Source organism: Mytilus edulis, chromosome 8 (genome assembly GCF_963676685.1).
Source record: "Mytilus edulis chromosome 8, xbMytEdul2.2, whole genome shotgun sequence".
In the NCBI taxonomy this organism is placed as follows: Eukaryota; Metazoa; Mollusca; class Bivalvia; order Mytilida; family Mytilidae; genus Mytilus; species Mytilus edulis.
This window is the reverse complement of record NC_092351.1, coordinates 55,223,398-55,243,047: the sequence shown is the minus strand read 5'-3', so window position 1 is coordinate 55,243,047 and position 19,650 is coordinate 55,223,398. Positions and strand designations below refer to the sequence as shown.

Genomic DNA, 19,650 nt, shown 5'->3' with positions numbered 1-19,650 from the left:
AACTCGTGATGGAGCCCGTAAAATTTACAATTGGATGATTTTAACTTCACCATTGAGAACTATTGGTTTTATATTTTCCTTGTGAGCAGCAAAAGTCTGTCAAAGAAATTATGATAGGAAATATAAGACCGAGAATACCTTATTAATTGGGAGATATATACTCTGTATGAATGTTCTACATAGAATAGGAAAGTTCACAATTGGGATGCTGAAACCACTTCATTGTCGTAATTTTTTTGTTTTCAACTGACCGTCATTGTCCATTTCTAGATTTAAATCAAGATATGAGGCAAACTTAACTGCATATGTTGTATGTTGTATCTCATGTTTGATGGAATAGATGCGTTCAACATAGTCACTTAATTTTGAATTATTGAGTGTGAGAAAATAACATCTATAAAGCGGAAAGAGAAGTTAAAGGTTGCATTTTGTAAATACAGCTGTTTCTCAAAACACGCCTCTTTTTGGGAGATCTTGAATATTTATAGAAAATTAATTTTGTTTACATACTGGTTCCCAGTTATGCTCTCTGTGTTCCATCTCACAGAGACATAACTTGGGAATGTTACCAGTAAATAAACATGTGCATATTGTTTACATTGAAATCTGTGGTAACCTTTCATTCGAGGTAGGGGTAGTTAAGAAAATTAGTGTTAGTTTAAACTCTGTGAAGTTCAGGGCATACAAACGTTGAAAGTATGCCGCACAGCCCCATATTTTGACCTTTGAAAAACATTGTGGTGCATATGAACTTTCAATTCTAGGATAAGATTTTTTTCAAAACTTCATAGTAAAAGTGGTACAGTTTTAGCCGTAGAAGGAGTTCCTATGGAAAATTGCATTGTCAATATTTACAGAAATGCAACCTATAGGAAACTGAAAACTTCTTTTTTAGAAGTTCATGTATGAAATTAATCTCATAAGAATAAACGAACAAGTCGGCAAGAAGAGGGGTATAGTTGGTTACCATGGAAATTGAGATTGTTTTTTTGAAAAAAAACACGTCCGTCCAACGGTAAAAAATCAAGCATGTTGATAATGTCAGATTCAGAGAATTATTTGTTTGAATCAGAATGATTTTTTTTCATCTTTGGTTATAATTGCAAAAGAAAATAGAACAGACCTATGATTATCCTGGATTTTCTCTTTACTAAGTGTTTTGGGGGTAATTGTAGAGTTTCCAAGTGAATTGTCAATACCTAATTCATTTATCAAGCATTTTATGTACTGTAATGTACACACATAAAAGATGTTGTTTGGGGCTTTATATGTGGAGACATCATCTTATTTGCAATGAAGGTAGGACAAGTGTTACAATATTTGGGTCTTAAAACATTGTACAAGATTGTGTGACATGGGTATTTATAGACTCATTCAGTTTCTTAAATATTATTAAACAACCACTGTACAGCCCTAATCCATTCGGAAAAGTGCCTATGTCTTCTTTCTTGCGTTTAACCAATTGTCTGGCATAATACTCAATTACGTTTTTGTGTAAAGGCTAAAATACTCTAGAATGATGTGACATACTGAAAATGCATTTTGTCTCCTCGATATCCCTCTGTTTATTTTGGAAACGTCTATATGGAGTACATAATAAGGGTTATTTATATAGGATGTATTGCAAGTTGCATAATATCAAAACCTTCTTAGAACAAGTATCTTAGTAAGTCATAGTAAATATTAATACAAACATAAAATGACTCAATAATAGTCAACAATACATCTTACGGGAAGTTGGATCATATAATTATGATACAGTACACTACACAATATTATATATAATGTAACGAAATGGGGGTCCCTTGAAATGGAATTTTTTTTACTAAAATTGTGTGATGATGTTGTTTTAAACCTTATAGTCCGGCGGCTTCAAGCATATTTCAGACAAATTGTGCACATTCTGCAACCAGCATGAAATTTGGCATAGACCTTCTGCAACTATTACTCTTTTATTTCAGATAGGGAGGTATTTGAAAAAAATGTCTCACTTCAAGGTAAAATCCAAAATGGCGGACTTCATACTTAAATCAGCCCAATATCAAAGGCTAATATTTGAAAAGGTGTTTTTATCATGCTACAACCATAATTTTTGGTACAAACCTTTGTTTTGTACTACTTTTGGATATAATATATTGTTTAGATGTCTGCAAAAATCCTACTTCCGGTAAATTCCAACATGGCGGACATTGTATTAAAATAAGCTTATTTTTTAGGGAGGGTAATTGAAATGTGTTTAAACGTATTGCTACTATCATTACATTAGGCAGGAACCTTTCTTTGGTGCTTCTTATGGATACAATGTATAAAAAATCTGTCTTTAAAACCCCTACTTCCGGTTATATTCAAAATGGCGGACATAGAAATATCAATTCATTATTTAAATATTCAACTTTTTTCAAAATGTAAAGAAAATGTTATTTTTTGTGCTGGTCATTAATATTTTGGCTTTAAGTTATCCTCAAACCCCCAATTCTATTAAGTTGTAAATGTTTAAATACAAAGTTGACACTTCCGGTAAAAAATATGGCGTAAATTGCAAAGATGAGTACTCAATCCATTTCTTCGATGGAGAGTTTTGGATAGATTGATTAAAAGAAATCAGTATAATACTACAACATTTTTAAAATTAATACTATTTGGCCAACAATACATGTTTATTCACAGTTCCTACCACATGCACACATAACAGTGCACTGGAGACCCGATTTTCCACATTAACAACGACCGAGACACCATTTCTTACATCCACAATGTACAAGCTTCTGACAAAATGATGAGGCCTCAGAAAGAGTTTTTTAAAAGGAATCCTCTTTCTCCCTTCGCCATCCATTAGCGCCTGGACTGGGTAGCATAAGAGCCAATCCAATGCTCGTCCCCCTAAACACCTTCTCTAGTATATTGCACGTTTTACATGCTGGAAAAGAATAGACCAAGTTGAGGAAATAACCTCAATTAGCCTTCCCGTTTGTGCAAATAGTTATTTTCTTGCTTCGTTAACCATATTAGCCCCATCTGATAAGTTTGTGCGATCTTACAGTAAAACAACGGTAATTTCGGTTGATCAATCATTCTTTATGTTGAAGTCACATCTTCAAATGCAATCAATGACTCCCACGCAGTCTTTTTTCTTTCCAAGCGAAGAGAGAACCGTATCACAACCGGTAAAGGCATTGATCACAATGAGTGTGTGTGATCACTTATTGCCTAGTACATTTGAAAGACCATTGATAGATAGTAATCCAAAGTGTTTTGCCCTCCCAAACACAATCCATAGTTCGTCTACCCCTATGTCACGGAATAGCGAAACAGTAATGACTGCATCATCAGTAACGACTGTTCGAATCCTGACTCGTTTAAGTTCGTGTTTCACTGCATCAGACACATGCACCATGATTCTAGTGTCAGTCTCTTAATGTGAACATGGTGCTGAATTTGAAATACATCATGTGGTGGATAACACTGAAAATCCTGAGCATTTGTTGCTACAACTACTATACTCATCAAAAATTGCATCCACTCTTGTTACAGTTTCAAGGTATTTTATTAAGGTAAGGACTTAATAATCAGCATACTCATTAGGAAACACCTTGACACTGTAACAATAGTGGATGTGGTCTCGGATGCGTACATAGACAATACTGGTAGTTTGAAGGCTGCTACAAGAAGCAAGAGCTACATTTTGGGGAAAGAGAATACACAGACGAATCCAGGGTCAAAACAAATTCCTCAAAATTGGCAAAAATGTTCGGAGAGATGACGACAATAAGAAGGACATTTTTAGTTATCATTCACAGCAGCTTGCTCAATAAAATTTTGAGGAAAATTACGGTAGTTGTAGCAACAAATGCTCAGGATGTTCAGTGTTATCCACCACTTGATGTAGTTTCAAGTTTAGCACCATCGAACAGTCGATACTGATGTCATTGCTGTGTGGCTATTCCGTGACAAAGGGGCAGACGAACTTTGGTTTGCATTTGGAAGTGGGAGATATATATCTATACATGACCTTTCAAATGCACTAAGCATTGAGAGATTACACGTTTGCTGGAATAGGAACTGCGCTAGTGACATGGATGGCGTTTGAAGATGTGACTTAAGCATTTAGAATGAGTACAAAGCAAGAAAACATGCGTTTTTGGGAGAGGAAAGACTTATTGAGGCTCTTCCCACGACTTGGTCTAGTCTTTTTCAGCATGTAAAGCGTGCAATATACCATGGCGGCTATGAATGAGTAACAAGCTTGGAATTGGTTCCTATGCTAACAAGTCCAGACGCTTATGAATGGCGAAGGAACAAATATGATCCATAGGAACCCTTTTGAACTCTTAGTGAGGCCTCTTCATCTTATCAGGAGCTTGTACATTATGGATGTAAGAAACAATACCAGTCCTTGTAAATGTAGAAAATCAGCTCTCCGATTGTGCAAAAAACATGTATTTGTGGGCTAACGAGTATGCTGATTGGGTATCATGTCCTTACCTCAATAAAATACCTTGAAACTGGAACAAGAGTGGATGAGTTCTCGGATGCGTATAGTAGTTGTAGCAACAAATGTTCAGGATATTCTATCTTATCCACCACTTTATGTATTTCAAGTTTAGTACTATGTTCACATTAAAAGGCAGACACTAGAATCATGGTGCATGTATCTGATGCAGTGAAACACGAACTTAAACTAGTCATGGTTTGAACAGTCGTTACTGATGATGCTGTCATTACTATTTCGCTATTCCGTGACATAGGGGTAGACTAAGTTATGGATTGTGTTTGGGAGGGCAAAGAACTTTGAATTAATATCTATCAACTTATTGTGATCCATGCCTTAACCAGTTGTGATACAGTTCTATCTTTGCATGAAAAGAAAAACAGACTGCGGGTGAGACATTCATGGCATTTGAAGATGTGACTTTAACATAAAGAATGATGATTGATCAACCTTAATCTCCGGAGTTTTACTGTAAGATCGCACCACAAATTTAACAGATTGGGTTAACATGGTTAACGAAGCAAGAAAATAACTATTTGCACAAAAGGGAAGACTAATTGAGGCTATTTGCTCAACTTGGTTTAGTCTTTTCCAGCATGTAAAACTTGCAATATACTAAGGCAGGTATTTAGGGGGACGAGTTTGGAATTGGCTATTATGCTACCTAGTCCAGGCGCTAATGGATGGCGAAGGGACAAAGAGGATCCCTTTTAAAAAAAAACTCTTTCTGAGGCCTCATCACTTTGTCAGAAGCTTGCACATGTGGATGTAAGAAAGGATGATGTGAAAAATCTTGTCTCCCGTAGACTGCATTGTGTGCATGAGGTAGTGATCGTGAATGAACATGTCTTTATGGCCGAATTGAAGTAGCAGTTTTAAAAAATGTTTTAGTACTTAAGTAATTTTATTTTGTTTTAATCAATCTATCCAAAACTCTACACCGAAGACTCATCTTTGAAATTTACGCCAGATTTTTTTTTACCGGAAGTGATTACTTTGTATTTAAACATTTACAGCAGAATAGAATAAGTGGTTTTGAGGATAACTTAAAGCCAGCACAATAAATAACATTTTCTTTACATTTTGAAAAAAGTTGAATATGTAAAAAAAGAAATTGATATTTCTATGTCCGCCATTTTGGATATTACCGGAAGTAAGGGTTTTAAAGAAATATGTCTTATACATTGTAACCATGAGAAGCATCAAAGAAATGATTCCTGCACAATGTAATGATAGTAGCAATATGTTTAAACATATTTCAATTACCCTCCCTAAAAAATAAGCTTATTTTAGTACAATGTCCGCCATATTAGATTTTACCGGGAGTAGGGGTTTTCAAGACATCTAATCTATATGATATATCCAAAAGTTGTAAACAAAACAAAGGTTTGTACCAAATGTTATGATAGTAGCATGATTTTAACACCTTTTCACATACTAGCCTTAAATATTCGGCTGATTTAAGTAAGAAGTCCATTTTGGATTTTACCGGAAGTGCGACATTTTTTTCAAATGCCTCCCTATCTGAAATAAAAGAGTAATAGATGAGGAAGGTCTATGTCAAATTTCATGCTTGTTACAGGATGTGCACAATTCTTCACAAAGCCACCGTACTATAACCGTTAATTGACTTTTCTTATTATATATTTCTTGTAATAACTATGTTTGTTAACTTTTTATCATTCTTGTCCATGTTTTTACAATCGGAACACCTGTGAATTGTTTACTTCAAATGACGTACAACACAATAACGTCATAACCTATTTTTGTTATGACATCGGCTTTGGATTTGGTAATTTCGGTGAATGGTATGCCAAAACGGTAAATGGTAAGCCGAAATGGTTAACCAAATCGGTAGAAAACCTATACAGAACCAACCTTAGATCTACCGGAATACCACAAAGTACCACGATACAAGAGTACCACGCTACCAAAGAAGGTCGCCAGTTATAACTTGAATTCATAAATATACCTATACATTGTTATAAAACACATTCTTATAGCAACACACTAAGGGTTACACATTTATAGTTTAACACCAAAGCCTGACCGCTCGGTTTTCGTTACAATAACGAGTCTAAAAGCGTACAAGGGCCTTTTTCAAAAAATGTGGATTTTCTTGTACAATCAATATTTCTAAAAAAGTATAAATATTTTTATCCAATTTTTAGATACACCATTTAGTTTTTGGTGTGTGTAACAAGTTCCAGCAAATTCAATATGAAATTTAGCTACAGCAATTGCTTCCAGTGGGTTTCAAAGGGTCCAAAAACCCCAAAATTGCTTGTACGAAATTGAAAAACTAGTCTTTTTTAAATGCTGGTTTTAATACCCAGCGGAAATTATTATTTTTCTTTTGTTATTATAAATATATAGGTATCACTGCAGGTATGTATACACAAATACAGGGAATTATTAGATTTTATTAGCATTTTTTTTTACTTTTCATTTCGTACTTAAAAAATGTCAACTACATAACACAAATGAAATAATGTTGCCAATAAACAACTGATTATATCCCTTGTAACTAAGGAAGTGCTCTCTACTTACTCTTCATCCTCTGATGACGTGCTTAAAGTTACAGGATGACATCATTGATTCATTTCATTATAGATTAGTTTTGGTGAGTACAAATTACTCCGTAATTTTATTCTATGTCAACTTTGTAACGGCAAAAACATTGATAATTTTTGGCATGAATATTTTTTTTTACATAAATCATTCAAAGTCTATAATACTGACTCTAATTCAATAAAAACCATTTATCTGGTAGTATTAGGGTCAAGAAAAACATCCAAAAACCACAAATAGGTCAACTACATAACGGTCAACTACATTGTACATAACGTTATGTAGTTGACAAAAAGCGTTATGTAGTTGACAATTCTGAATTAAATTCACTTTAAAATATGTTTCTAAAAAGTGTTATTTTAACCATGTTAACTGTTTTGAAAAAAGTGTGATGATTTTTATGGAAATATATATCAAGCAAAATGTAAATATTATTAAAAAAAAATTCGGGACCGAAACTAAATCCGTTATGTAGTTGACATATGTCCCATACTTGTTTCTATGTTATTTTTTAAAATATTTTTGTAGTAGCATTTAAGATTGCATATTTTTATTTCAGGTTGTATTGTTGTTAAACTATTCAATTTCATATATTAAAGTTGAAAATTAAATATTTTTTTATATTGTTATTTCACAACTGAAATATCCACATTTTTTGAAAATGACCCACAAAATCCCCATAAAATAACAATAACATAAACAAATATTAGATATTTCGGATAACAGATATCCTTCATCATGTTCATCAGTATGAGCATGGTGTTAATACAAATATCTACATCAATGTCCCTTCAAAAAAGAAAGAAAACACTTAAAGTAAGACAACACATTATGCATGCTGATTACTTTACAAAAAATACTGAATGAATCGGGTAATCGATTCAATTGTTTTGCTGGTTATACATAACTATGTTTATGTATTATTTCTATTATTTCATATGTTGTCTTAATAAGTTATTTACCTCTAGCTGATCGACAGAAATTTTATCTGTATGATTTATAACATATTTCGCTATGTCTCCCAGTAAAGCTGAAGCAGTTACTATATCGCCAGTCCGTAATTCATTATTCGACTCTGTTATGTTTGCTAGATTCCCAAGGGTAGTACTCACAAGTGGCAACTCACTGTCTCCAGCTAATAATTTGTCCATCTGAAATAAAATGATAACATTTCTACGAAAACATTTATATGATGTAGCTAAATTGTCTATACTAAATTTCGTCAAATTTAAAAATTTGTTTATATTAAATAGGAAGAACCTGATGTTCAGTAGTTGTCGTTTTTTAATGTGGATCATATGCGTTTCTCGTTTCTTATTTTTTTTTTGTATATATACTAGACCGTTGGTTTTCCTGTTTGAATGGTTTTACACTAGTCATTTATAGGACCCTTTATAACTTGCTATTTGGTGTGAGCCAAGGTTCCATGTTTAAAGCCGTACTTTGATCTGTAATGGTTAACGTTTACAATTGTTACTTGAATGGAGAGTTGTATACATCAGTACAACACAAAACACAACATAGAAAGCTAAGTCTAACCCAACCAACAATCGGGATAATATCATGTACTCCGGAAGGCTACGAAGATATTTCCACACGTATTGCATGAACCGTAGTGTTAATATTTGTACAGTGGGATTCTCTGATTCGTTGCGTATACGTGTTTATACGTTGTGTCGGCTGACAAATTAGATCTCATGCTTTTAGAAGTATTGATTTATTTTTGACCTATTCGATTCAAATATTCAAGAAAACGGGAATAATATATATAGAAAATAGAAAGGTTCAGACTACATAATTATCTGCATCCACTTGCTGACTAGTTGTGTTAGCGGTAATCCTCTTGTTTTATCCATTTAAATGCCTTAACAAAAATTGCCCATTAACCCCCTTTTTTTTCTTTTTTTATAAATCTTTTACATGTACAATTATTGGCCATCTGTAGAGGTCATACACAATCTTAATTGTTTTTAATAGCTTTTTAGAGCTAAAACTGGTCAATGATATTGCTATAAAAAATCAAGAAAGAACACTTCCCACCAAAATTTCAATGGCTAATATCTCGAAAACAAGCATACAGACCTGTAGTTTTGTTTAGCTCTTTTGGTTTCATTATTCATCCTTTTTGTAATATAGACTAGCGTACTGAAAAGCTTGTTATTTTGAAACTGAGAAGCGAACTTCCTTAAGTACACTAATTACCTGTTGCATGAGATTCTTAATGGATTTACTAATACACTGAGTGTAGTCCGGTTCGTCCCACATACCACTACTGCTACAATTCCTTGAAACAGTACCCGTGTATTCCCCTGTACAGGATACAGTGGTCAGTGTATTTCCTGCTGTTCTGGTCCATTTAATATCAAACCTGTCCGTATTTTCTAAACAACGATACATTGACTCTGCAATCATTAGATACATGTTAATCTAAGATACAATTCGCGTTCTAGAAGTATTTTTTAATATTGAAAAAAAGTGTGATAATATCAATAAACATATTATTTTTTGCAATTTTTACTGAAAATATTTTCAAAAAACAACAGGGAGGATGATCCGTATTATTTGTCATATTAATGAAACCAATTAAACTAAGCATATTTGTCATTATTTGTTGTAACGTTATTTTGATTCCTTAGTTTTATGATACAACTTAGTAATTTTAAAGATGTCTTGACCCTTAGTCGTTCTTATTGGTAATTAGGCTCTGAAAAAAAAATAATGTTCTATAACGCTAACATAGAGATACAGAGTTATCAACTAACCGTATATCGATCACACACCATTTGCATGACATTAATAAAAAATATCAAAACAAATCGAAACGCTTTTCTGAAATACTAGACATTTACTGACAGTAATCAAATTATTTAATATCTGAATATTGAATACTTCTTGAAAAGCACACCAAAAATCAAAACAATAATACAAATAATCAATATCTGTTCATCATGCATTTTATAACATGTATTTCTATTTACGTATAGGATATAAGCCTTTATACTGCACTCGTTCTATTTGAGCAGTCAAAATGCGTTGACTGTATATTTCTATGACATATACAGTCACTGACCCGATATCACTTTTCCTCATGAATGTTTGAATAGAAATTGCCAAAATAATATTGAATTATTCATACGACCTCTTCAACCTGTTTTTGTTTCAAAGGCATACAACGATGCGTAAAGCGACTCAACATTGTTCCTTTTACAATTATTGGAATATCATATTTAATTTGTTAATATTTTTTGTTTGCAACCTACAAATCATTATGTTTTATTTATGCTTATGGTTGATATTAAGTCCATACTCAAACGATTTCGTTCACCATCGAGTGTTGTTTCAACAGGTAAATGTAAATTTCATTGCGTTGTATATTTCTCCGCGAGCATGATGTGAGGCCGTTTTAAAGGGTATTTCCCCCAATATTTAAATCAAATAAATAACGGATTAACGCATTAAACAACAATTGAATTATTTTTTAAAATGCAGTATAAACACAATAATAGTACATTGATTTGACATATCAACGATATAAGGATTCGGCCCGATACGGGGAAATAGCTTGGCACAGCCTCGGATTTCCCCGTTTCTCAGTCTCATCCTTATATCGTTGATATGTCAAGTCAATGCACTATTATTGTCTATTTATACTGCACTCGTTCTATTTGAGCAGTCAAAATGCGTTGACTATATTTCTATGTCATATACAGTTACTGACCCGATAACACTTTTCCTCATGAATATTTAAATAGAAATTACCGAAATAACATTTAATTATTCATACGACCTCTTCAACCTGCTCTTGTTTCCAATGCATACAACGATGCGTGAACGACTCAACCTTGTTTCTTTTGCAATTATTGGCAAAAACATATTTAATTTAATTATTAATATTTTATGTTTGCAACCTATAAATCATTAATTTGTTAAGCTTATGGTTGATATTTTATTCCATACTCAAATGATTTCGTTCAACATCAAGTGTGGGTTTCAACAGGTAAATGCACATTTCATTGTGTTGAAAATTTCTCCGTGAGCACGATATGAGGCCTTTTTGAAGGGGATTTCCCCAATTATTTAAATCAAATGAATAACCTTCACGCATTAAACAACAATTGAAAATGTTTTTTGATTGCAGTATAAAGACAATAAAAGTGCATTGACTTGACATATCAACGATATAAGGATTCGGCCCGAAACGGGAAAATAGCTCGGCACAGCCTCGCATTTCCCCGTTTCTAAGCCTAAGCCTTATTTTGTTGATATGTCAAGTCAATGCACTATTATTGTCTATATAACAGTCCATCCTGTTCCATATTTTACAGAATTGACTGTTAGAGGCTTATATCTTAGTTAAAACATTGTTTAACACCTCGAAAAAGAAAAATCAAGCAAAGATTTATTTTCATCAGATGTGAAAATATTTTTTTGAATAAAGATTCTAAATTAACATGTTGGTCCCTTTAAACAGTAGCTCGATGTAAACAATAGACAACATGAAGTACAGCTGTAGGTAAACAACATGTAATGCTACATAAAAATAACACACAGGGTATGCATATCATGATTTGTGCGTGCGCCAGGACTTCATGTTATCCGCTCATTATTTGCGTCAATATCTTTTCATGCGTTTTGTGTTTCAAAATGGATAAAGGGATGGATGTATATTATTAAGAGGCTGTCCAAGTAAATATCAGGCAAATCCTATGATATGGGTGGCACAACATAATGTTTTTCCCACTGAATTTTTTATTCCAACGGAATGTTTATATCATACAAAGGATATATATGTCAAAGATATTTTTGAATCAACAGTGGATGGCTCAGAAAATGATTTTAAAGTTCACTAACAACGCAACAAAATTTTGTACAAAATGAAGAGTAATCTCCCCTTTTCAATGAATTTTCAGTGCTTTCTATGTATTTTTTTTCTCTTTATTTGTTGCAGTTAATAAAAAAATTAAATTTAACTTTCAGAAAGAATGAATTTGTGCTATGACATGTATGAAATAGATGAAAAAAATTGAAAATAAAATATGTCATGTGCCATCCACTGCCTGTTTTTTCCATGGACACCCTCTTAATGCAAAAAAAGAAAAGAGTGATAATTGTGATGTCGTAATAACTAAGTGTATTCAAACTGGATAAAAACCCACTGTGTATTCAGAATTTATTCAGATATATTCTATTTCACGGTATGGATTACAAAGAGGATATAGTTATAGCGACTAATAATGGCAACTTTTATATATATTATACTTTTCAATACATGTAGGTGAATGATATAAAAATTGAATGTCGGTTACTAAACGTCCCATGGCAAATATTGCATGCCTCTTCAGGACGAGAATAAGTTAACAACACATACAATAGAAAAAAAAGAATAACATATATAGACAGGTTCACGTTGAACCATATCGAGTGCACCACAGTCGATTTATTTCAAATACTAGACTAGTATAATATATTAACTATAAACAATTGAAGAGATTACGTGTTGCAATCAGTTATATTATTTTGATGCTCATCAGAATTTTCAAGAGATTGTTATTGTTTACCCAAACGGTACCAGCAGAATATCCCCTTTTTTCTGTTTTCTAGAAGGTCGTGTCGCTCTTTAGGCGTTTTTTTGTGCATCGATGTTACCGGAACATAGTTTTGAAAAAAAATATTTTCTCTTTTTCTTTTATTAAACGATCAGTTTGCGCAGAGTGCGAATTAGACACACGATTGATTTGTTAAATTTTATTCATATTTAGGCAATAATATCAGACTTAAATAAATTGTAAATCAACGCCGAAACCTTAATATTGTAAAAAAAATTGTAGTCCCCTAGTTCATGAAGCAAGTTCTTGATTCGCACTCAGTACACAAGATAAGGTTTAGTTTGTTTATGATTCTTGTATTGCGGCATGAGCTATCATATTCTAGAAGCATGACGTCATTGCTGTTTTAATTCTAATAATCTTTAGGATGAATAAGAGCAACACCAGAGATGGACGTGGATAAATCTTTTGAAAAAAGGAATGCATAGAAGCAACAAAACCAAGACATACAACGAGCATAATAAACCAATTGAATTAATGCTTAAAGAGAGAACTCAAAAACATTAGAAAAGTTACTGTGATATAGGTGTCACACCATCAATTACTTCCTCAAATTTAGAACGTAAAACTATGTGAAAGTGGGCCTACTCGGACAAAAAATAGTGCATTTGATGTCATTGTTTACTTAAACTAACCAACAAATTGGCAGAAATGAAACTTTTGGTGAAAGAAAAATATGCTAAGACCATTTTGCGTTAAAATTGTCTTGTTTATGAGTTTGCATTCAAAATTGAGAATTAATGCACTCCATTGTATACTAATGTAAGATTTCCAGAAAACCAGGTTTTTTTTTTAATGGTACCTCTATTCGGAAGACCTTTTCTGTTGTATATGATTTTTAAACATCTGTTTAGAATATGCATGTATAAAGCTGATAAATGTACGATTCAGGATATGATTTTAGCTTTCCAACTGTGAACTTTCGATATTTTATGTAGTAAAATTCCCATTGATGAACCGTAAGTTTAAACATTCATGTTTATATTAACACTATTAGAAAGGACTTTACCTGAAATCATAAAATCTTTTTCAGGTTTTGGTCAGATATTTTCTTCTTAATTCAGTACTGCTCAGTGTTCAGCCATTTGTCTTGCAGTCGATCGAGCAACGTTCATCAGTTTGTTGAGACAATGTACGATTCTGTACTTTTGAAAATTTTCACAATGTTTCAGTTTAAGACTTTTGACCTGTCTGACCATATATTTATCATGTCTAAAACGAAATGTTCTGAATTTTCCGCAGTGGGTACAGTATGAACTTGGCTGACCATGACTTAAAATTTCATTAACTGAACAAAGTTGACACCTTTCATATGTAAAATTATTAAGATAGAATTTCTAGATCCTTCATCAATTGAAAAATCTTACAAAGGTGCGATAAGTATAATTTACCATATATTTAGTAGTAAATAGAGAAGTTTTGAATATTTGATAGATAGCCTTCAGTCTAATCCATATCGCTGAACTTTGATGCGCACCCTTTTTCATACCCTTTATCACACCCCTACTATTTTTTTTTTCATTTTTACATAAAGTCCGTTATAATTTATGCATTCTTCTCAAGAAATATTTTGTTCTCAAAACGGGTTCTAAATGAACGGTCATTCGGGCGTGACGCAATTTATTGAATGAGGTCATTGTTTGGCATGAAATACCATACAAACACCCAAAAATACAATAAACATAGTATTTTTAAAACAACAGCACGCAAATTGTAAGGTAACACAAGTGCTTCGGGTGAGTTCTTTTATATCTGTTAGAATAAGGCAAAAGTCAAACTGAATGTAATCCATCCAGGTGTTAGGGATTAGAAAGCAGTTCATATACACTCTACTGTTCAAATATGTTATATAGCGTATAAAACATGGCAAAATCCATAATACATGCCGTATCACCCTCAACCAATAGCATCCCTCGGGGCTAAAGGCCCTCAGGCTGATATTGGTTTCTCGGGATGATACGGCATATGATACGGATTTTGCCATGTATTATTAGGTCTTTCCACGTTTCCGTGGAAACACCTTTTGATTTTGTTCTGATTATTATTAGGTCTTTCCACCTTTCCGTGGAAAGACCTATTGAATTTGTTCTGATTATAATTTTCTTTTCTTCCGCCTAATTTTTTTTCTTGCGTAGTAATGATATTTCAAAAGATGTCGCTTAGATATTTGGAATACGGTATCGTATAGTTTATCCGCTTTAAGAATTTACAACTGCGTAACAAAATACTTTACGTTGTAAGAGTAATCTCCCCAAACACTGTTTTTCTTGTGGCCACTACTCCTTCGCAACCGTAACAGATTACGACAAATTTATTTTACCAAATTGCTCATTATATCTTCAGGATAGGGATTTTCATTTGGACCGAAGGTATTCGGAGAATCCAAATGAGAGTTATTCCCCCTTTTTGGGGATTCAAGTAATATTCATTTGTAACTGGTAAACCGTAAGTGATAAAGACCTAGGGTCTTTAGATTTGAGGTCCTTAGTCCAAAAAAATGGAAAATAGGTCAAGGTCAAAGGTCAAGGTCATATTCTAAATTTTGATTTTGGCTTATTTTCACTTATTTTCAATAATTGTAAAAGATATCGACAAATTATCTTTACTTAATTGTGAGTTATGACATGTCGTAACACTTAAATTTTAATTGCGAGGGTACATTGACTGTTAATCGGAGTTTTCTCCCCTTTTATATTGAGAATAATGCGTTAAGTGATTTAACTCATTATCCTTACATATCATGGACCTAGGGTCTTTTGATTTGAGGTCCTTGGTTTGTGACCTTAAAATTGGGGTCAAGGTCATAGGCAAATTGGACGTTGTAAATTGTGACCTCTGCTTGAAATTCATATTTATACATCATAAAGCCATAGGAATTAACATTCAAACTGAATTTCAATGTTTTCATATCAAAATATATTATTTGTGGTGGAAAGACCTTCAATTGGTCTCTAAACAATTGGTTTTTAATTCTCTATATATTTTTTTAAAATATATTCAGTTTCTAAAGGCTTGTGCAAAGATGGATATGTTAAATTTTCAATGCATTTGTACTTTATTTTCACTTTATCTCTAATAAATGAACTTACTTGTTTCAACTTGCAGAATAATTTATCCTTATCTTTATAATAGTGTATAAATGTTGCATCAGTTCATAGAAAAAAAATCTGATTAATAGATTTTGAGTTAAGGTAGAAAGAGTAATATTTAGACAATTACCTGTAGGTTTAGTTTCCAATGTCGTTTTGTCTTTCATATCTGTAGTTGTTATTTTCAATTCTGTAGTCTCTGTATTTGAAGAGGCAGATGAAGTGGAAGGCGGTGTGGTTATCTGTGGTGTCTCTAATGATGTCATCATTGTAGTTGCTGCGACAAAGGTTATAAAAAAGTTTAATTAAAAATTATCATGTTGTCAAAGATTTCGAACGGAGTAATATATATATTTATCATATACTTAGTATTGATATGATAGCCTTTGCATATGTGTAATGAACGGAAGTACACAAGCCATAATTTCCCACCCGGCCTGATAACCCATATCAGGTGCATCTCGTGCACAAAACCCATAATAGTGCTTCTCGTGCAAGTTACTTCCGGTGTTTCCGGAATCGGTTGTTAACTTTTCCATTGTGACGTCAGATACTTTTTATGACGACGTCAAAATTTACGGGAACTTTTGTTGGGATATTTACAGTACAACAAATATGGAGTAATAATGATCATAGAACTCTTCCAAATTTTCAATGTTTTAAAATGCCTCTATAGGAAATGTTACCATCGTGACATGTATATGGATGTAGTGAGGCTGTTGTTGGACAATTATAGTAGATTTGATTCATAAATTAACTGCTTTTTAAAGTTTTGGACTGTTTTAGTTTTTGCACTTGTTTATTTGCCTTACATAAAACTATTGTCGGAAGTATATGATAAGGCGATAAATACATGGCCTTTTCCATATCAGCCTGGGTATATAAATATATATAGGTCCTGTCATGTTAAAACTTTCCTAGATGCATCAATTTGTCTGTACCTATAGTTGATTTTGTGGCGTAAACACGACAATATTTTTCTATTCCTTTTGATGAAACTATTGTTTTGAAACAGCAATATCCTTAAATAAAAATAGTTATTCAAACATTTGCAAACAAACACTTATACCAATAAAACGAAAAAAGTCTATCATATAAATGCATGATAAAAAGCTGCAGATGTTCTTTCTTTGTTATAGGTTAAAATCAAAATATAATTTAATCGTAAAGAAGTTAAGAACCCTTAGAAATTGTGTAGTTTTTATCAATGGATAGAGAATGTAAACAATTACAATCAAAATGATATCTATTGGAGAAAAACGAAAAGATCGTCTTTAAATGACAAATCTATACTACTAAAATAACGAAGTCAAATTTGTAAGCCGTTATGACGAAAAATTAATCTAGAGAATTTAAATTTATATATTTCTTTTAAACGACAATGGTGTTTTTTAACATTACACCATTTCAGGCCCTTTTCTTTCCATATAATAGATATTACCAATAATTAACCAGTTGCGGTTGAATCCCGATACCGATACCAATGGTATATGTCACATGTAGTTTCCTGTTACCTTCTGTTAATTACTCCTTTATCAGGAGAACTTTTAATTATTTTAGTAGATGTGATAGATCAATGTTATACTATAGTACACCATTCAACAAGTCCATTTACCACTATTAATTTGACTTATTAGTTTAAAAAATAAATCTAGTCTATAGTAAGTTTATTGTAGTAAGAAAATAAGGACAACTAAGAGAATAAAATTATGTTAATAGTAAGTGTATTGTAGTCAAAACATGAAGTCAACTTCATAACTAAAATCAGTCAGGTTAAAGCAGAAAGATTTTGAAAGCAGAGAAAAACATTGAACTTTCCGATTAGCATAACTTTATCAGATGACAATACGAGTGTTAAACATACAGGCTAAAATTAGGAATAGGTATTTTAATTCATAAACAGACCTCCAATGTTGCGGTAGGAATGCATAACAGTGGGCTACAGAAACGAACTACCAACATGAACCTAATCAATAAGGTTCCCGACTGTTTGCTGAATTATATAACAACCAAACGTAATACATATGTCATTAAGGCGTCTCTGGGGTATTTGCTTAGGTATCAGTGTGATAGTTTACAAAATTAATTCATTTCTTTATCTGAACATTAAACAAGAGTTAAAATTAAATGGACCAGTGCGATACAACACGGTTATGATGAGTACAATAGAAAGTTTGTAGATGTCTCCTTTTATGAAGATTTGGCTGCGAAATTCAGATGCTTTAATTTGTTAAACGCATGTTGAATTGCAAATATGAGTTTCTAATGCTAATTGGAAAGCACTTCCAAAATCCCCTTAGAATTTTCTAAAACGCTACAATTTGAAGTGTTGACCTACCGTATATCGCACAAATACAATTATTACAACAACATTAAAACAAATCAAAACAAAAGAACTACATTGAAATATTGAACATTTTACACCAGTGACCAAACGATATATCTGATTAAAAAGTATTGCTTAAAAAACACACCACAACTTAAACATCCATACATAAAACTGTTTATTATGTAATCTAATTTGATCAGATAGTGAAATAAACAATAACTGTTGTCATCTGGCGATATTACTTTCGAATATGATCAGAATAAACGATCTATTACTTAAGAACTACATGTAAGCATGTGTAAATTTCGAAGCCCAATATATATTTATAATACTTCATTCCATTAAACGTCTACTGAAAAGATTTATCATGTATAAACCTTTCAAAGATATGAAACGGGTCGATGGGATGAGAGTACTGAATGAAATGATTACTAGACTAAGTGTTTTTGTTTGCATGCTTTGTTTTGCCTTAAGTGTTTTCAGTCTTCAATAAATGCTCGACATACGAATATTTTATTGCAGGCTTGCTATATCTTGAAAGCATATATTATGTATATTGAAATACAATTCAAATGATTCAAAAACAATTGCAAACCTTCTTCACAAGCACTTTCACAGGGTTCACACAATGGAATGTTGCTAGGTAAAGTGGCACTGCTATCTGAAACATAAACATATGTAGTTTAGAATCGAACAATTTCGAAATCAAAAAATATTTTACGTGTTAAAAAGACATTTACATGTGTGTAGTAATTATTTATTCTTGACCTATTCTTCTAATAAATTATTACAACCTATTTGATGTTCAATCTCATTAGCAGAATGTTAAGGAATGATCAAATGAGACCAATTGTATATTGTCATATGGCATATGTTAAATTATGAATATGCTGATATTTCAGCTGGTCGTCAACGTCATGGAGGGTCTTGGCTTTTTCAATCTTAACCCAACGCCGTTTTTCTATTATGAATGAGTTTTCTGAGGTTAAATAATGTAAATAACATCATTGAATGATGACGTAACATGTCAAGCATTCTACTGCAAAACTGCACAAACTAAAAACTGGAAATTGTCAAAATTGAGAACCACCTACAAAAAAAGTAAGATAATCAATCAATTTCGTTCAATGTCTTGGTATTATATTATAAATCATTTTAGAATATCAATAAAGGATTTCATACCGCTTTTTTATTCAAAGTTTTATTGAATTATGTTTCTATGCAATTTGAAATATATTCAGTTTACTGTTTTTGATAAAATCTATTTAGTTTTGTCTAGGTTTGAGTTTGTGTTTAAAGGCTCAATATTAGTAGAGATAAACGGTTCGTAATATAGAAACCTAATCAACAAAGGAGTAGGTCCAGTAAGACCCCTTTTTGGTCCCAAAATATAACAATTTTACAAAATTGTTAAAATGTAAACTTTTAATTATTTATTGGACAGTAGAATGCTTCTGCTACATAAATATGGGCTGTTTTTTACAATACAATGCACATATATCGGGTACTAGCACCATTAAGTCATGCTAAATTACTGAAATCTTCCCAATTCTAACATTTTAGTTA

At 32.4% G+C, this 19,650-nt stretch overlaps 1 protein-coding gene across 1 annotated transcript in view; it reads right to left on the bottom strand.

The window, feature by feature from the left end:
• LOC139485909 (adhesion G protein-coupled receptor B3-like) overlaps positions 1 to 19,650 on the bottom strand; it is a 62,475-nt gene that overhangs the window by 23,724 nt on the left and 19,101 nt on the right. The window contains exons 9-12 of the mRNA XM_071270571.1: positions 18,680 to 18,745; positions 15,886 to 16,032; positions 9,263 to 9,462; positions 8,023 to 8,211 (exon numbers count right to left, since the gene is read on the bottom strand). Of these exons, the coding sequence (XP_071126672.1) occupies positions 8,023 to 8,211; positions 9,263 to 9,462; positions 15,886 to 16,032; positions 18,680 to 18,745 (602 nt within the window). The remainder of the gene's footprint in view (positions 1 to 8,022; positions 8,212 to 9,262; positions 9,463 to 15,885; positions 16,033 to 18,679; positions 18,746 to 19,650) is intronic.